Genomic DNA, 17,173 nt, shown 5'->3' with positions numbered 1-17,173 from the left:
AAACATACTAGCGCATATTAGTAAAAGGAGCCCTTAGGTTCTTATCTCAATAATCTTTCTTGTAGACATCTAGTGGTCCTGAAATGTAGGGTCTGGTATTTGAACCCACAAATTGCTTGCAGAAAACTGTCAATCATGTTTTCAACTCCACCTTCTTCCCTGGGAGCTGCTACTGCTCCCTCAGTTTGTACAAAAGCAATCAAGCAGCACTATAATGAAAAACATAATTGCCATCAATTCATTGGACTTATCTGGAATTCTGATTTATGACTTTCATGCGTTGGAATTTACCTATGAATTTACCCATAAAACAATTTTTACTAGCTAAGTTTCACGAACAATTATATGAATTGTGATCTGTGATTTTTATGCATTGGGATGTACTCATGAACTGATTTATTGCACTTTGCACTTGATAATTTCAAGAGGACAGGGCTTTTTTATCCGCTTTTTTGTCCCTCTATCTTCCTCTCAAAGTTTTTCACTGAGTGTTTATCCAATCAACTAATTCAGTATTTATTATTGAGATCAAATGATGTATGGGGCAGAACTTATTTAGGTTTTATTAAAACTGGTGCTAATCATCTATGAGTTTTCTGCCCAGGGCCATGAAAGCTATAAATGTTTAAATTTAGGCCCATATTGAGGTGTCTCACTTATTATTATTATTGCCTTCTTTGAGAGTTATATACAGGGTTCTACCAGTTTTTTCTATACTTTACATAGGCATCAAACATGATAGCCACAAAATCAGTGTCAAAAACCTGACCTGAGTCGCTGGGGGGATTCCCTCTATGCACTTTCCTGATGCAGTGGACTCTGCACATTTTCTCTTTGCTAGCAGAGACTGATCACCAGGGGAGAGCTCTAGGAAGGATTTATGTCCCACTTTTCAAGTCTTCTGCACTCTAGAGGATACTATGGGGGAGGGGGTTACTCAAGCACAACACTCCCACATGGTGCACGGGTGCTTCTCAGTCACCCATCCAGTGCAAAATTGACAAAATACAGTGGTTAAACCACTTGTGGAATCCATTCTATTTCCAGACCCAAACTAGATGTTTTGAGGCAAGGGGGAGGCATTTAAAATAAAATTAGGAAATCTAAGATGGCTGCCACGGCAGCATTTTTGACCCAAAAATAGGCAAAAAAGTCAAAAACTGGATTTTAGAGGATGGGGACCCCCAGAAACTCTTTAAAAAACCCAAATCAATTCCACTCCGATGTCTGCATCAGCTCTCACTGTAGCTGACTGAAGAAAAAGCTTTCTTGCCTCAGATAAGCAAACAGGATCTCCAGGGGCTTGCTTCTTCTGGCTGCCTTTTACAAAGGCTGAAACAGCCTGAAACCCTCTACCCCACCAGTCTCCACAATTCTTCATGGGGGGGGAGGGGAGAGAGGAGGACGACACACAGCTGGCACCCGACTAGCTTGAAGCCCAAATTCAGCCTGTGCTCATATGCTTCATTTAAAACTCGGTAAGCAGACTTCCAGGAGCCGAACCCCAAGCCGATCCAAGAGTTAGGCATGCTGATCAGACAGTTGCCCAGCAGCAAGGGAGGCCCGCTCAGCTAGAGATCTCAGAACACTGACTCTGCAGCTTCTCTCAGGCAGCGCTGTCCAGATGAAAAGACCTTCTGAACTTGCTTGTAGAAAGAAAAAAAATGAGGAGGGAGCAGAGCCCGGTGATAAAGGGAGGTGGATTTGAAAATTTAGATGATGCACTAACCACAGGTTCAGGACTCGTGTGCTTTTTGCACTGCAACTGAAGGTAAAAACTAACCTCCTCTTCTACAAAGCCGCACAGTAAAAGCCCCGAAGCCCATAGAGATTTAAAGGGCTTCGGGACTGTGGCTGCGCGGCTTTGTAGAAGAGGGGGTAAATCTTAAATCCTTTCCCCTGTGCTCATCCCATACTTTCTTGAATTCAGATGCAATTCTCATCTCTACCACATCCACTAGGAGGCTGTTCTATTCATCCACCACCCTTTTTGTACAGAAATATTTCCTTAGATTATTCCTCAGTGTACACCCTGTATCCTATCCCTTTAATCTAAGATTAGCTTCTTTTCAAATGCATTTATACCATGGGAAGGTATTTAAATGTCTCTCTCCCTTGCCTCTCTTCCACTAAGATCCTAGTGAAGTAAAGAATTTTGTCCTTAACCCTTTCAGGACCAAGGGACATGTTTGTCCCATAACTTTAAAATCCTATAAATTTTGATTGGGATAGTCTACAGTTCTAAATTTGATATGTACGGATTCCATATGATACTGCCTTTATGTAAACAAACTGGTTCCGACATTCATTCATTAGCGTCATTGCCAGATTGACGAGAAGATTCACTTGCCACACTGTCCATAAGCCAGAAGTTTGATTTTTTAAAAAAAAAATAATGATATTTCACAAAAAAAATCAATTTTTTGGCATCTGCAAGCCCTTTTTACCATAAAAATGTCGTCAAAACCACAAAAATTGGCCTACGATCCTTATGGTCCTGAAAGGGTTAAAGCAAGGCTTTATGATCAAGACCACTAATCATTTTAGTAGCTGCTCGCTGGAATGCCTCCATTCTGTTTATATGCTTTTGAATACAGTTCTGGAAACAGCACCTTCAGTATTCCAAATGAGGTCAAAGGCTGTATTTTCTTTTAACATTAAAACTTAGTCTAGAAATTCTAGACTTATTTTTTCCATTTTTGCTAGATTAAGATCTGAAAACAATTTGACCAGGTGTGCCTAAAAGTCATGTATAATCTACATACACACATTTAGGCACACCAGGTCAGACTATATCTTTCAATGAACCCCAAAGTGAACAGAAGCAGACAAAACCTGTCTATGATACTGTGGCGCAGTGGTTAAAGCTACAGCCTCAGCACCCTGGGGTTGTGGGTTCAAACCCACGCTGCTCCTTATGACCCCGGGCAAGTCACTTAATCCTCCCATTGCCCCAGATACATTAGATAGATTGTGAGCCTGCCGGGACAGAGAGAGAAAACTGCTTGAGTACCTGAATAAATGCATGTAAACCGTTCTGAGCTCCCCTGGGAGAACGGTATAGAGAATTGAATAAATAAATAAAATAAAGTAAAATATCCTTTCTGCAAATTGCAATATATAATCGCCATCTGTAGGTTTTCACAGATTCAGAATAAGAATATACCTGTGCGTGCATATCTCCATGGTTTGCACTCTGTGTTGCTTGTAAATTATTTGCATTTAATTTGGTTACAGCATTGGGAACAAATCGTTTTATACATATATTAAACCGTGCACTGAACTTCAGAACATAGCTATAGCTCGTTTTTATCTCACACACACACTACTGAATCTGTATCAGAAAAGAATGAGCTATCCACCTAGTGATTAACTACACACCACTATCCAGCAGCATCAGGGTCATGAAGGTTTATTTTTAGTCAAAATAAGGTTGTTTGCCATATTAGTAGATCTATGGTTAAAAAGAGTACAAGACTAGATTTATCTCCTGGTCTTCCCATAAGCAATATAAGTCAATGCTGCAGAAAGGAGAAAAGCTAGTCAGTGGGGAATGTTCTACCTACCACTTCTGTCTGTAGCTTTGTGTGACGCTCTCGGTCTTCAACATATTTTCGCATCTCTTTGTTACGCTGCTGTTCGGCCTCTTTTGCTTGAGTTATGAGTATCATTTTTTCCTCCAACCATTTTTTTCTGTCAGTACTATATTTTTCTTCACATTCCTATGAATTTAATAGAAACATTAAAAATCTGAAATAAACAAAGCTGGCATATTTTAAAATAAGGTGCAAGATAAAGAAAGCTAAAATACCGAACCCAAGTTTTTTTTTTTCTGTTTTAAATTTTTTATTCATTTTCATATATCAACAAGTGTAACATAGAAATTTTAAAAGATCACATAAAACATACACTTGAATTCCTTTCATGTATCACTGTAAATACAATATATTATTCTGTATTTATAAACAATACCTAAATTATCTGTATTACCTAATATGTATAATAATTGTTGTTAAAATTTAAACCCTTCTTTTCCCTCCCCTCCCAATACACATAACAATTATAATAAAAATAATGACAAATATTTTATGAGATAAATTAAATAAAATGAATCCCATCCCCCTCCCTTCTTAATAAGATTTTTATTATGGGAAAATGATTTCATTCATTACAGAAATCTGCTAATGGTCCCCAGATCTTCTGAAACTTGCCAAAATAACCTCTCTGTGTTGCTAATGCACGCTCCATTTTATATATATGGCATACGGAATTCTACCAGAAGTTATAGTTTAACCTATCATAATTTTTCCAATTATATGTAATTTGTTGTACTGCTACCCCAGTCAGTATAAATAAAAGTTTGTTATTGTTTGAAGAAATTTGACTCTTTGCTCTCATTGCTGTGCCGAATAAGATAGTATCATAAGTCAAGGCTACTGGGTTTTCCAACATCCTATTTATTTGAGGCCAAATTGAATTCCAGAATAATGATATGAATGGGCAATAGAATAATAAATGATCTAATGTCCCAGCCTCAAGATGACAGTGCCAACATCTATTAGACCTAGAGCTATCTAATTTTTGTAAGCGAACAGGGGTCCAAAAAGCTCTATGCAAAAGAAAAAAACATGTTTGTCTCATAGATGCTGACACTGTACATCTTAACCTCCAAGACCAAAGTCGTGGTCATTGAGATGCAGTAATCTGGTGCTTAATCTCAATGCTCCAAATATCTCTAAGACCATGTTTTGTTTTTTCATTTACAAATTCAGCTATTAATTTATACCACCTTGCGGCCTGGTGACCCATAGAGTCCATCTGAAAACATATGAATTCTAGGCTATGATAATTAATAAGACTATTCCATTCAGGGAACCCTACCTGAATGGCCTGCTTCAATTGCAACCATCTAAAATATTGTGATTTATTTAACCAAATTTATGTTGCAATTGTGAAAACTCAAGCAGTGAACCCAAGTTTAAAAATAAGAGAAACTAGTCATTAGCAAACTCTAGCATCACCGCAATATTAGCAGTCACTGTGGGAGACCAGTGATTTAGATCTGTAGAAACATAGTATGGTGGTCAATCTTGGAAGGACAACTAGCTAGCTAGGTTTTTCAGATTGCCAAGATGAATATGCATAAGGTAAATTTGGGTTGCCAGAGGTTAGTGACACTGGTGGCAACAGCAGCCTGGATGTGTTAACCAAACATTGCAAGCGTATTCACATGCCATCCATGGACCAGCATTTATTAAAAATTGACCTCACTTCGTAAGGACTCTGCACGGGGATGGAGTATGTGTGTTAAGATTTGGAATCCTTATCATCGATGGAGAGGTCTCTCTCCTTTCGTGTGTGTGTCTTTTTCTACTTCTTGCTATTATTTCAATAAACAATATTAAACCTCAAAGGAAATGACTTACCTTCAGTTTATTTTGTAGCATAGTTACTTCTGTACTAACTGTTTCAGTGTTACTGGCTTCTTGTCCTGCACTTGTCTTCTCAGACTCTTGTCCATTAATCCTGATGTTTTTTAGCTCTTTGTTCCTTTGTTTCAATCCTTTCAATTCTGAACACATTACAGAAAGCAGTACACTATCATAACTGATTTCATTATACATTTTCCACTTAAGTAGAAACAACTGAGCTTCAGTGCTAGCCCAATGTAAAGATTAGGTTCTTACCTTGATAATATCTTGGTAATGGAACCCACACAGGATGGGGCTATACTGGACTTAATACTTACAAACAGGGAAATTATTTCTCACTAGTCTTATAGCCCGTTACATTAACGGGTGCTAGAATATATGTGTGTGTGTCTGTCTTTATTTTTTTCTCTCTCTCCTTAGCCACTTTCTGTATTTCTATCTGTTGTTTTTGTTTTTTTTTCCTTGGCTGTCCACTACCACCCCTTGCCTGCTCCCCCTGTCCATTCTTCCTTCCTTTTACCTCCCCTGTGTCCTCCACCACCCCATCACTGCTCACCTTATCCAACAGAAGCCCTTCTCCCTTTGTTTTACCTCCCCTTGTCCATCATCACCTCCTTCCTGTTCCCCCTGTCTTGATTTTTCTGTCCCCCTCCCTGTTCATCAGCACCTGTTCCCCTGTCCATCAACCCCTTTTCTGCCCCTCCATTTCCGTGTGTTGCAGCATTTCCCTCCCACCCCACTTCCCTGTGCAGTATTTTCCTCCCCCCATACCTTCCTGCTGAACTCCATGCCCTACTTATGTTAACGGCCTGCAGCCACCGACAGCCGCCGCGGCCCAACCTGATTCAATTTAAATTTTTAAATTTTTTTTTCTTCTTAGCTATTTCTGGGCAAGAATCCAAAGCTTTACCCTGTACTGTGCTTGGGTTCCAACTGCCGAAATCTCCGTTAAGACTTACTCCAGCCCATCTAAACCCTCCCAGCCATTGAAGCCCTCCCCAGCCCATCCTCCACCAAACGGCCATATACAGACACAGACCGTGCAAGTCTGCCCAGTACTGGCCTTAGTTCAATATTTAATATTATTTTCTGATTCTAAATCCTCTGTGTTCATCCCACGCTTCTTTGAACTCAGTCACAGTTTTACTTTCTACCATCTCTCTCGGGAGCGCATTCCAGGCATCCACTACCCTCTCCGTAAAGTAGAATTTCCTAACATTGCCCCTGAATCTACCACCTCTCAACTTCAAATTATGTCCTCTGGTTTTACCATTTTCCTTTCTCTGGAAAAGATTTTGTTCTACGTTAATACCCTTCAAGTATTTGAACGTCTGAATCATATCTCCCCTGTCTCTCCTTTCCTCTAGGGTATACATATTCAGGGCTTCCAGTCTCTCCTCATACGTCTTCTGGCGCAAGCCTCCTATCATTTTCGTCGCACTCCTCTGGACCGCCTCAAGTCTTCTTACGTCCTTCGCCAGCTACGGTCTCCAAAACTGAACACAATTCTCCAAGTGGGGCCTTACCAATGACCTGTACAGGGGCATCAACACCTTCTTCCTTCTACTGACTACGCCTCTCATTATACAGCCCAGCATCCTTCTGGCAGCAGCCACTGTCTTGTCACACTTTTTTTTCGCCTTTAGATCTTCGGACACTATAACCCCAAGGTCCCTCTCCGTGCATATCAGCTTCTCTCCTCCCAGCATATACGGTTCCTTCCTATTATTAATCCCCAAATGCATTACTCTGCATTTCTTTGCATTGAATTTTAGTTGCCAGGCATTAGGCCATTCCTCTAACTTTTGCATATCCTTTTTCATATTTTCCACTCCCTCTTCGGTGTCTACTCTGTTACAAATCTTGGTATCATCTGCAAAAAGGCACACTTTTCCTACTAACCCTTCAGCAGTGTCACTCACAAACATATTGAACAGGATTGGCCCCAGCACCGAACCCTGAGGGCCTCCACTAGTCACCTTTCCTTCCTTCGAGCGACTTCCATTAACCACCACCCTCTGGCGTCTGTCTGACAGCCAGTTTCTGACCCAGTTCACCACTTTGGGTCCTAACTTCAGCCCTTCATGTTTGTTCAACAGCCTCCTATGAGGAACTGTATCAAAGGCTTTGCTGAAATCCAAGTAAATTACATCTAGCATATGTCCTCGATCCAGCTCTCTGGTCACCCAATCAAAAAATTCAATCAGGTTCGTTTGGCACGATTTACCTTTTGTAAAGCCATGTTGCCTCGGATCCTGTAACCCATTAGATTCAAGGAAGTACACTATCCTTTCTTTCAGCAACACTTCCATTATTTTACCAACAACTGAAGTGAGGCTCACCAGCCTGTAGTTTCCTGCTTCATTCCTGTGACCACTTTTATGAATAGGGACCACATCCGTTCTCCTCCAATCCCAAGGAATCACTCCCACCTCCAGAGATTTGTTGAACAAGTCTTTAATAGGACTCGTCAGAATCTCTCTGAGCTCCCTTAGTATCCTGGGATGGATCCCGTCTGGCCCCATTGCTTTGTCCACCTTCAGTTTTTCAAAATTGCTCATAAACACTCTCCTCCGTGAATGGCGCAGAATCTACTCCATTTTCTCATGTAACTTTGCTAGACAATCTCGGTCCTTCTCCAGGATTTTCTTCTGTGAACACAGAACATAAGTATTTGTTTAGCACATTTGCTTTCTCCTCATCACTCTCCACATATTGGTTCCCAGCATCTTTTAGCCTAGCATTTCCATTTTTCATCTTCCTCCTTTTACTAATATAACTGAAAAAATTTTTGTCTCCCTTTTTTACATTTTTAGCCATTTGTTCTTCCTTCCGCCTGTGCTTTCGCCAGACGTATCTCTCTCATGGCTTCTTTCAGTTTCACCCTGTAGTCCTTTCTGCTCTCCTTTTCTTGGGTTTTTTTATATTTCACGAACGCCAACTCTTTCGCCTTTATTTTCTCAGCCACTAGGTTGGAGAACCATATCGGCTTCCTTTTTCTCTTGTTTTTATTGATTTTCTTCACATAAAGGTCCGTAGCCATTTTTATCGCTCCTTTCAGCTTAGACCACTGTCTTTCCACTTCTCTTATGTCCTCCCATCCTAACAGCTCTTTCTTCAGGTACTCTCCCATTGCATTAAAGTCCGTACGTTTGAAATCTAGGACTTTAAGTATCGTGCGGCCGCTCTCCACTTTAGCCGTTATATCAAACCAAACCGTTTGATGATCACTATTTCCCAGGTGAGCACCCACTCGAACATTAGAGATACTCTCTCCATTTGTGAGGATCAGATCCAATATCGCTTTTTCCCTTGTGGGTTCCGTCACCATTTGTCTGAGCAGAGCCTCTTGAAAGGCATCCACAATCTCCCTACTTCTTTCCGATTCTGCAGACGGAACATTCCAGCCCGCATCCGGCAGGTTGAAATCTCCCAACAGCAGAACCTCCTCTTTCCTTCCAAACTTTTGGATATCCACAATCAAATCCTTATCAATTTGCTGCGATTGAGTCGGAGGTCTGTAGACTACACCCACATAGATAGAAGTTCCATCTTCTCTTTTCATAGCAATCCATATCGCTTCTTCCTCTCCCCAGGTCCCTTGCATTTCGGTCGCTTGGATATTGATCTTTACGTAGAGAGCTACTCCTCCACCTTTTTGACCATCTCTATCCTTCCTAAAAAGATTATATCCCGGTATGTTTGCATACCATCCATGTGATTCACTGAACCATGTCTCTGTGATAGTGACAATATCTAGATCTGCCTCTAACATCAGGGCTAGAAGATCATGAACTTTGTTGCTTGGACTGCGAGCATTTGTGGTCATCGCTTTCCAGCTATTTTTCAGCGATAATCTCCTTTATTGTATGGATTTTTGTTTCGTTTCACTTTCCATTGCAATACTAAGAAATGAGTTGCTGATATTGCTTATGTTGCAGTCTTTACTACTAAGCAGATCAGAATGACCCCTTCATGCTCGCCTGTAGAAGGAAGGAAGAACTGAAGGGGGCAGCAGAGACTGTGGAAAAGGAGGAGGAGCTGAAAAGCTGTGATTGACATCTTCTGCAGTATGCTCGCGGACACAGATGGCCAAACCCTATGGTTCTAATCTTGAAGTTTTTTTGCTCTAAGATGCTGCAAGATTTCATTCAATCATTTAATCCATTTCTCTGAAGTTAAATGCATCAAAAGCCTCAGATACACCACTCCACCGTCCAGTATATATTTTGCTTAACAGGGAGATTTTTGGGTGTTAGTTCCTCATAGGCCTGGGCATTTTTTCATAATTAATTCTTTAATAAATAACTTAACTTAAATAATTTATGTTTTTTTTAGCTTTTTTTTTTAAACTTATCTGAATCATTGTAGATCTTATAATAAGTTTATGCAGTTCAAGTGGCTGGATCAGACATGTTTCGCAATAGCTTCGTCAGGGATCCGCTCACTGCCGCTGTCATCCGACTCTCATATACAAGTTTTGAGGCTATTTGAGGTTATTTAATAAAGAATTAATTATGAAAAAATGCCCAGGCCTATGAGGAACTAGCACCAAACAATCTCCCCGTTAAGCAAAATATATACTGGACAGCGGAGTGGTATATCTGAGGCTTTTGATGCATTTGACTTCAGAGAAATGGATTAAATGAATTAAATAATTGAACTGAATGAAATCTTGCAGCATCTTAGAGTAAAAAAATCTTCAAGATTATAACTATTGCTCTAAGTATAAATAATAATTGTGACCATTTGTGCACTGGCTATCAATGGAAGCGTGAATAATATTCAAATTTGCTTGTATCTGTTACAAACAAATTTGGGGTTTAGCACCTTCCTACCTGCAAACATACTTCATTCTGCATAACCCCACATGAACAACCAGAAACAAAAATATCTTTGCATATCCAAAGATCACAGGCTGCAGATACAAATCCTTCCTGGATAGAACCTTCATGTTCCAAGCGAACAGACAGCAAGTCTGGCTGAGAAACTGCATAAATGAACCCAAACTGACCTACAACACATTCTGAAAATCAATTAAAACCACCTTATTTGACAAATTCATTGACTAAACAGACCACCCTCTGTAAACACTATTTCAATCTCTCAGGAAACTCCAATTTTCATGTATTCTTTATCCATGGAACTCCAATTAGTATGTAACTTTTCTATTTTATGCTTCCTGTTATTCGCTGACTGTCCAGCCTTCTTTCAATGTGAACCGCCTAGAAGTCACTTGACTATGGCGATATAGAAAAATAAAGTTATTATTATTATAACTATAGTTCAAACCCTATGGTTCAGCAGACCATCCATATTGCACTGGAATAAGCACTATCAATTAGAATGAAGGTTATACAGCTTACAGTTGTTGTTAAACCAACGATAAAGAAGAAATGGAAAATATCTGAACTACTTTTTTGTTTAGAACCAAAAAACAAACCATACTATATCAGAATATTTCAACTTTTTTTTCTTTTTGTTTGTAAGATACATTATGAATACTAACCTGCAACTAATTTCTCATTCTCTTCTACTTTGGCCTCAAGTGCCTGATCTTGTTCTATCTGAGTCTGTTCTTGTTCCATCAGTGTCAATCGCATGTCTTCAATTATTTTCTCTTTTGCTTGTAGGTCTAAGTATTTAAAGAAATAATTAATTTCAGACCTATTAATAGCATTTCAGACCTAGTAATAGCATTTCAGATGCTATTACTATGACAGTTTCCTTTCAATTTTGATTTTCCCATTACAAATACATGTGATGAAGTACTATAATATTTAAATGTGTTTGAAACCTGAAATCCTCATTTAGAAGAGGCTACTCATAAGTTTTTTAAAAAATCTATTCAGCCATTTTCCAGAGAAAAGTGCCACACCAATCATCCTTTATATTAATGATACAATTAAACGGCTACATTTATTAAATCACGCAAACACACTTATTTTCTGCAGATCCTCCTTTTATGCAAAGGACCTGTTTACTGATTACACATGTGAACACGATATCATACTTTAGTATGTCTAGTTCAAATTTTCCACAAAGCAAGAAAGGAGAAATTAGGTTCTTACCTGCTAATTTTTCTTTTAGCTTCTCCAGACTGGTAGAGGTTAATCTTACAAGCGGGTATATATCTCATCATGACCAGCAGGTGGAGACAAACAAAACTGTGGAATAGTACATATAGTTACCTTCCCCTATTCCTATCAGTCTGCCGAATAGACAAGCAGAACTAGGAACTTGAAACAGAAATAAGCAATACTCCAAACAGGAGTAAAAACTAACATACCCAAACGCTGTTGGAAAATGCAGAGGAGAGATCCCAGAAATAAAATGTCCCCACAGCTCGCCAGCCAAGCCACAGCCGCTGTTCTTCAATTCTCCATGGCCCTAGAAAAATACTAGAACCCGTAGAAAAAAAACAAAAACTGCCCACGCAACAGCCGCAACAACACGACAATAAACAGAGTGGGGTCCTCTACCGGTCTGGAGAAGCTAAAAGAAAGTAAATTAGCAGGTAAGAACCTAATTTCTCCTTCTTTAGCACTCTCCAGACCGGTAGAGGTTAATCTTACAAGCAGGACGTACCAAAGCAGTCCTCATTATGGGTGGGACCCCCGAAGGGCCGACATCAGAACACGCTCACTGAACACCGTGTTCTGACGCGCCTGAACGTCTACCCGGTAGTGTCTGACAATTGAATGCAAGGAAGACCAAACCGCAGCCTTACAAATGTCCACTGGAGGCACGAGCGAAGACTCAGCCCAAGAAGCTACCTGACCCCTATTGGAATGAGCCTTGAGAAATTCCAGAACAGGCTTCTTCCTCAGAAGATATGCGGAAGCAATAGGCTCCTTGATCCAGAGCACAATAATAGCCTTAGAAGCACCATCCCCCTGACGAGGACCCGCTAGAAGGCCATAGAGATGTTCTGATTTCTGGATCACCTGGGTCCTCCGCACTTAAGAGCGAAGAACCCAACTGACATCTAACTTGCACAACTGCTTCTGCTCAGAAGATCCCTCCCAACTACCCAACACCAAGGGGACCACAGCCTGATTGGACATGAAAAGGAGAATCTACCTTTGGCAGAAAGGAAGGAATAGGCCTCAAGACAACCCGCTCCCAAGAAAACTCCAAGAAGGGAGCCCTACAAGAGAAAGCCTTCAGCTCAGAAATACATCTAGCAGAAGTAATGGCCATCAAGAAGACTGCTTTAAGAGGTAGGTCCTTCAAAGAGCAGGCACCCAACGGTTCAAAAGAAGGGCGCACTAGCACTGAAAGTACCAGATTCAGATCTCAAGATGGAACAGAAGGTCGAACAGGAGGCTTGAGCAATTTGGCATCCCGCAAGAAGCGAATCGCATCAGGAATAGCAGTCAAACGCTGACCTTTCAACAACCCACGAAAGGCTGACAAGGCAGCAAACTGAACCCGGAGAGACCAAGCCAGTCCCCTATCCAAGCCATCCTGCAAGAACTCTAAGATGTTAGGCAGGGAAGCACGTAAAGATACTACTCCATGCGCAGCAAACCACCCCTCAAATAGATGCCAAACCCTCACATAAGCCCGAGAGGTAGAAAGCCTCCAGGACCCCAAGAGAGTTGAGATCACTTTATCAGACTACCCCTTCTTACCTAGGTGACCCCTTTCAAGAGCCAAGCCATAAGACAGAAGGGCCCCAGATCGAACATCGGAATGGGACCCTGCATCAGAAGGTCGTCCAAGAGAGGCAGAGGAAGAGGATCTGTCACCAGATGCCTCAACAGATCCTCATACCACGAACATAGAGGCCAATCCGGAGCCACCAGAACCACGAGGCCCGGATGGCGATTGATGCAGAGAAGAACTCTGCCCACTAATGGCCACGGAGGGAACACATACAACAGCCCCTCCATTGGCCATGGTTGAACCAGAGCATCCAGATCCTCGGCCTGACCGTCTCTGCGATAACTGAAGAAGCGGGGAGTTTTGGCGTTGACTCCTGTGGCCATCAGGTCCATCAGGGGCTGACCCCAAGACTGCACTATCAACTGAAAGGCCACGTTGCTTAGACACCACTCTCCGGGTTCTAATGTGTGACGACTGAGGAAGTCCTCTTGAACATTCTCCACTTCGGCTATGTGGGAGGCCGAGATGTCCTGAAGATGCGACTTTGCCCACAGCATGAGCAGAGCCACCTCCTACGCTACCTGAGTACTCTTGGTGCCTCCCTGAGGATTGACTTAAGCCACTTCCGTGGTTTTGTCCGACAGAACTCTGACTGACTTGCCCGACAAGAAGGAGCGGAAGGCTAACAGCGCCAGATGGACAGCTCTGGTCTCCAACACATTGATCGATCAAGACGCTTCCTCTGTGGACCAGATGCCCTGAGCTGAGTGACCTAGATACTAAGCTCCCCAACTGAGGAGACTGGCATCTGTGAGAAGCACCGTCCACTGTGGTTGATCCAGACTTATCCCCTGAACAAGATGAGAGGTCTAGAGCCACCAACGAAGACAGCAGCACGCCATGCCTCGCAGAGGAACAGGGAAATCCAAACTGTGCCTCTGGGGCAACCACCTCCAGAGCACAGCAAACTGAAGAAGACGCATGTGGGCCCGCACCCTCCTCACTATGTCTAGGGAAACCGCCATCGACCCCAAGACTTGTAGGAAATCCTGCGCCCGAGGGTCTTCACCTGGATGACACACTCCTCGGACCACCAATCCTCATCCCATGCCACCCTCGGGCACTTAGACGAAGGAGGAAGAGGGGATGCCAAAGGAGAAGAGGAAGGCAAAGCCACAGGTGGTGCAGAGGACCCTCCCCCCCCTGAAACCCCTAGGCACACGTGAGACCCCCAGCCACCTGAAAATAGGCTCTGCACTATGCAAAAATTAAATCAGGGGGAAAAAACCCCGGGGGTCCCAAGGGACCCACAGCAGGGGACCCAGCTGAAACCTATCTCTGTTTTTCCAATACAGGGGGAAGGTCACTGAGGTTGCAGACAAAATGTAGGGGCCAGACTGAGAAAATGGCGAAGTTCCTGCCAAAAACAACCCCTCCAGGGCCTGTAGCAGCTGGGAACCTGAACTTTCCCAGCCGCTAAAGCAGGCTGGCTGGCATCAGCTGTTAAAAAAAATCAGGTGAGAGGGAGTCCCGAGCCGAACCAGCGGAAAGGGAATCCTTTTTACCCTTACCGTCGGCGGCTGAGGAAAACCCTCCATGGGCGGTGGGGGAAGACCGGGCTGCCCCACTGCATCCAGCCGACTCACGAGGTACCAGCGACGGGGAGCTCTGAACGCCTACAGCTGCTGCCGACGGAGCTCCACTACTGCACCAGCCTGTACACCGTTTTCACAGGCCATCGGCGAGTGCCTCACATCTGGAGCACAATAAGCACTTTTTCCCTTCCAAAGTGCTCATTGCTCCATACACGACCTAGCTAAAGCCAAAGTGCCGGTTAGCAAAAAAAAATATACAGTAAAATACAGCAAAGTTAAAGGGACAGCAACCCTTCAGACTGGCACTACCTCAGAATTTTATTTAGGTTTTTTTTTACAGAACAGACTCCACAGACTCTCAAAGCAATATGCTTTGCTTGAATTAGGGGGCAATATGCCTTGCTTGAATTACTGCCGAGGCTCCTCTAAAAAAATGGGGGGAGGTTAAGGAAATGGGGGGAGGGACCCAGCACGAGACCTGCCGGGTTTGATACCCCCGAGGTCTGACTTATCCCCAAAGAGGGCCCACCCAAGCTCAATCCGGCCAAAAACGGGGACTAGAAACCCTAAATAAATTCCAACAGCCCTACCAATGGAGATGGGTACAGCTCACTCTACCTGCTGGAGACTAAAAGAAGACTGATAGGAATAGTTACTATTATGTATTTTGTTTGGTGATCACCTTTTTTTTCCCTGTATTATTGGATAATGTATTATTTAAATTATAACAAAAAAACTCATTGAACTAAAAAAAAAAAAAGAAACAAACAAACAAACAAAAAATCCCTTGTCTCCTTGTTTGTGGCTTATGCCTTTCAATCATACTTGACCAAAAACAGGATGCTGCTTTGTCAAGTGATACTCTTGCTGAGGAGCAACCAAGAACATTTTGGTCATTTATTCAAGTTTCAAGTTTATTAGTTTTTTGGGTTTTTTTTAAATATATTAAAAATATATTATATATTTAATATATATAATATATCAACAAATATCTGGCCGGTTAACAATAAAATTTTAAAAAGAGAAAGAAAGAAAAAAATAATAAAATAATAAATATTTGGAAATAAATAGAGTGAACATCAAAGACATTAACTGGACAGACTTGAAAGTGAGGGTAAGAGGGAATGGAAGGGAAAAGTTACATATTTGAGAAGAAGAGGAGAAAGTGGGAGTAAGATAAAACATATTGGGTCTCCTTTTATAATGCCACAGTAATTGGTCTGACATTCATAGCGATTTAATGAGCATAGTTCCACATCATCCTCTTCTTGGTTGGGCTGAGAACTTTTCAGGGGCCCCTCATATAGCAGGTATGTTATGTTAATCAGGTTTTCTATTCCGCCTTTATTTATTCAGTTCAAAGACAGATTACATTACAAGAAGTTGGGTCAATTACCCAAGAAATTACAATGAACAGTTTGACATGGACAATCCAAGTTGTTAATACAAGTAAATCAGTACAACTATTAATTAACTATTAGTTACAAATGCATAGTTACAAGTTTAAGTAGGTCATCCTTGGCGCATCGCTATGTCCCAGGAGTTGCACTAAACAGTTTAGACATGGGCCTTTATAATTAACATTTCAGCTACTACAGGGCTGGCTCCCTGTCTTAGTACAGAAATGCTTTTAAAAGTTTTCTGAACCTGAGATAGTGATCACAAGCAGATTATAGTGTAAGTGGTAGCTGGTTCCAGCATTTTGCCAAATGATATTGAATGGATAAGGTAATTTGTCTGGTAGACTTTATATTGTTGCATACTGGGAATTTTAAGTAGAAAAGATTTCTGGTGGAATATCTGTTGGAGAAACCCCATCAGAATCTGTTTCACTGATGGCAATAGTTGAGAACTGGAAAGGAAATAGTACAAGGTATCTCAAAACTTGAGAGGGTGAATGGAGGTATGGATGTTCCCTCCAAGGATTTTGGGTTTTCTACAGTTCTAAATGCCGCTTCAGGCAATGGATGGGTAACCACGGGTTAAAATGGAGTAGATCTCCCCCCTGGACTTAGGGAGAGGCCAGGCTCCAGGGAAGACAAAAACAAATTGGGCAAGGTCTCTACCAATATGGTAACATGTTTATCCATATTTTAGGAGAGGAAGTAGGAAAATTATGAAGTTTTGCTTCACGTTTACCTATAATATTAAACAGGTAAACCTAGAAGATGATTCAGTCGTTCCTTTTAGTTCCTCAAGGTGTCCCTCCTAGGCCATGCCCCTTCAGGCACACCCCAATGGCTGCACACCTTGCATGGCATTTTCTTATATTACACTCTCCTCGAAGCAGGGTCAGTTGTTCCAGGGTATGGACCAATCAACTGTTCCAACAGAGCCTTCTCACACAAAACACTCCTCTCTCCCAAAAGAAGAGATTAAGACCTTGATTTATACTCTGTTCATAAACAAAATTTTAAGGACCCAAAAAAGCTAATGTCTAAAAGCAAATTTTTAAACCCTTCTTAAATTATTTAAAATTGTGATTCTAATTGAAGGGACTGGGGCGCTAGTTTCATAATACCAGATTAGTAAGGC

The 17,173-nt window shown here is 41.7% G+C and overlaps 1 protein-coding gene across 5 annotated transcripts in view; it reads right to left on the bottom strand.

The window, feature by feature from the left end:
* Nucleotides 1-17,173, bottom strand: part of KIF20B (kinesin family member 20B) — a 237,092-nt gene that overhangs the window by 37,540 nt on the left and 182,379 nt on the right. For all 5 annotated transcript variants that reach the window (XM_033943513.1, XM_033943516.1, XM_033943517.1 and 2 more), the window contains exons 24-26: nucleotides 10,942-11,067; nucleotides 5,427-5,572; nucleotides 3,567-3,722 (exon numbers count right to left, since the gene is read on the bottom strand). In XM_033943513.1, the coding sequence (XP_033799404.1) occupies nucleotides 3,567-3,722; nucleotides 5,427-5,572; nucleotides 10,942-11,067 (428 nt within the window). The remainder of the gene's footprint in view (nucleotides 1-3,566; nucleotides 3,723-5,426; nucleotides 5,573-10,941; nucleotides 11,068-17,173) is intronic.

The sequence above is a fragment of the Geotrypetes seraphini genome, chromosome 4, assembly GCF_902459505.1.
Source record: "Geotrypetes seraphini chromosome 4, aGeoSer1.1, whole genome shotgun sequence".
Classification (NCBI taxonomy): Eukaryota; Metazoa; Chordata; class Amphibia; order Gymnophiona; family Dermophiidae; genus Geotrypetes; species Geotrypetes seraphini.
Note: the sequence above shows the minus strand (reverse complement) of the source record. Positions and strands in the feature narration are given on the sequence as shown.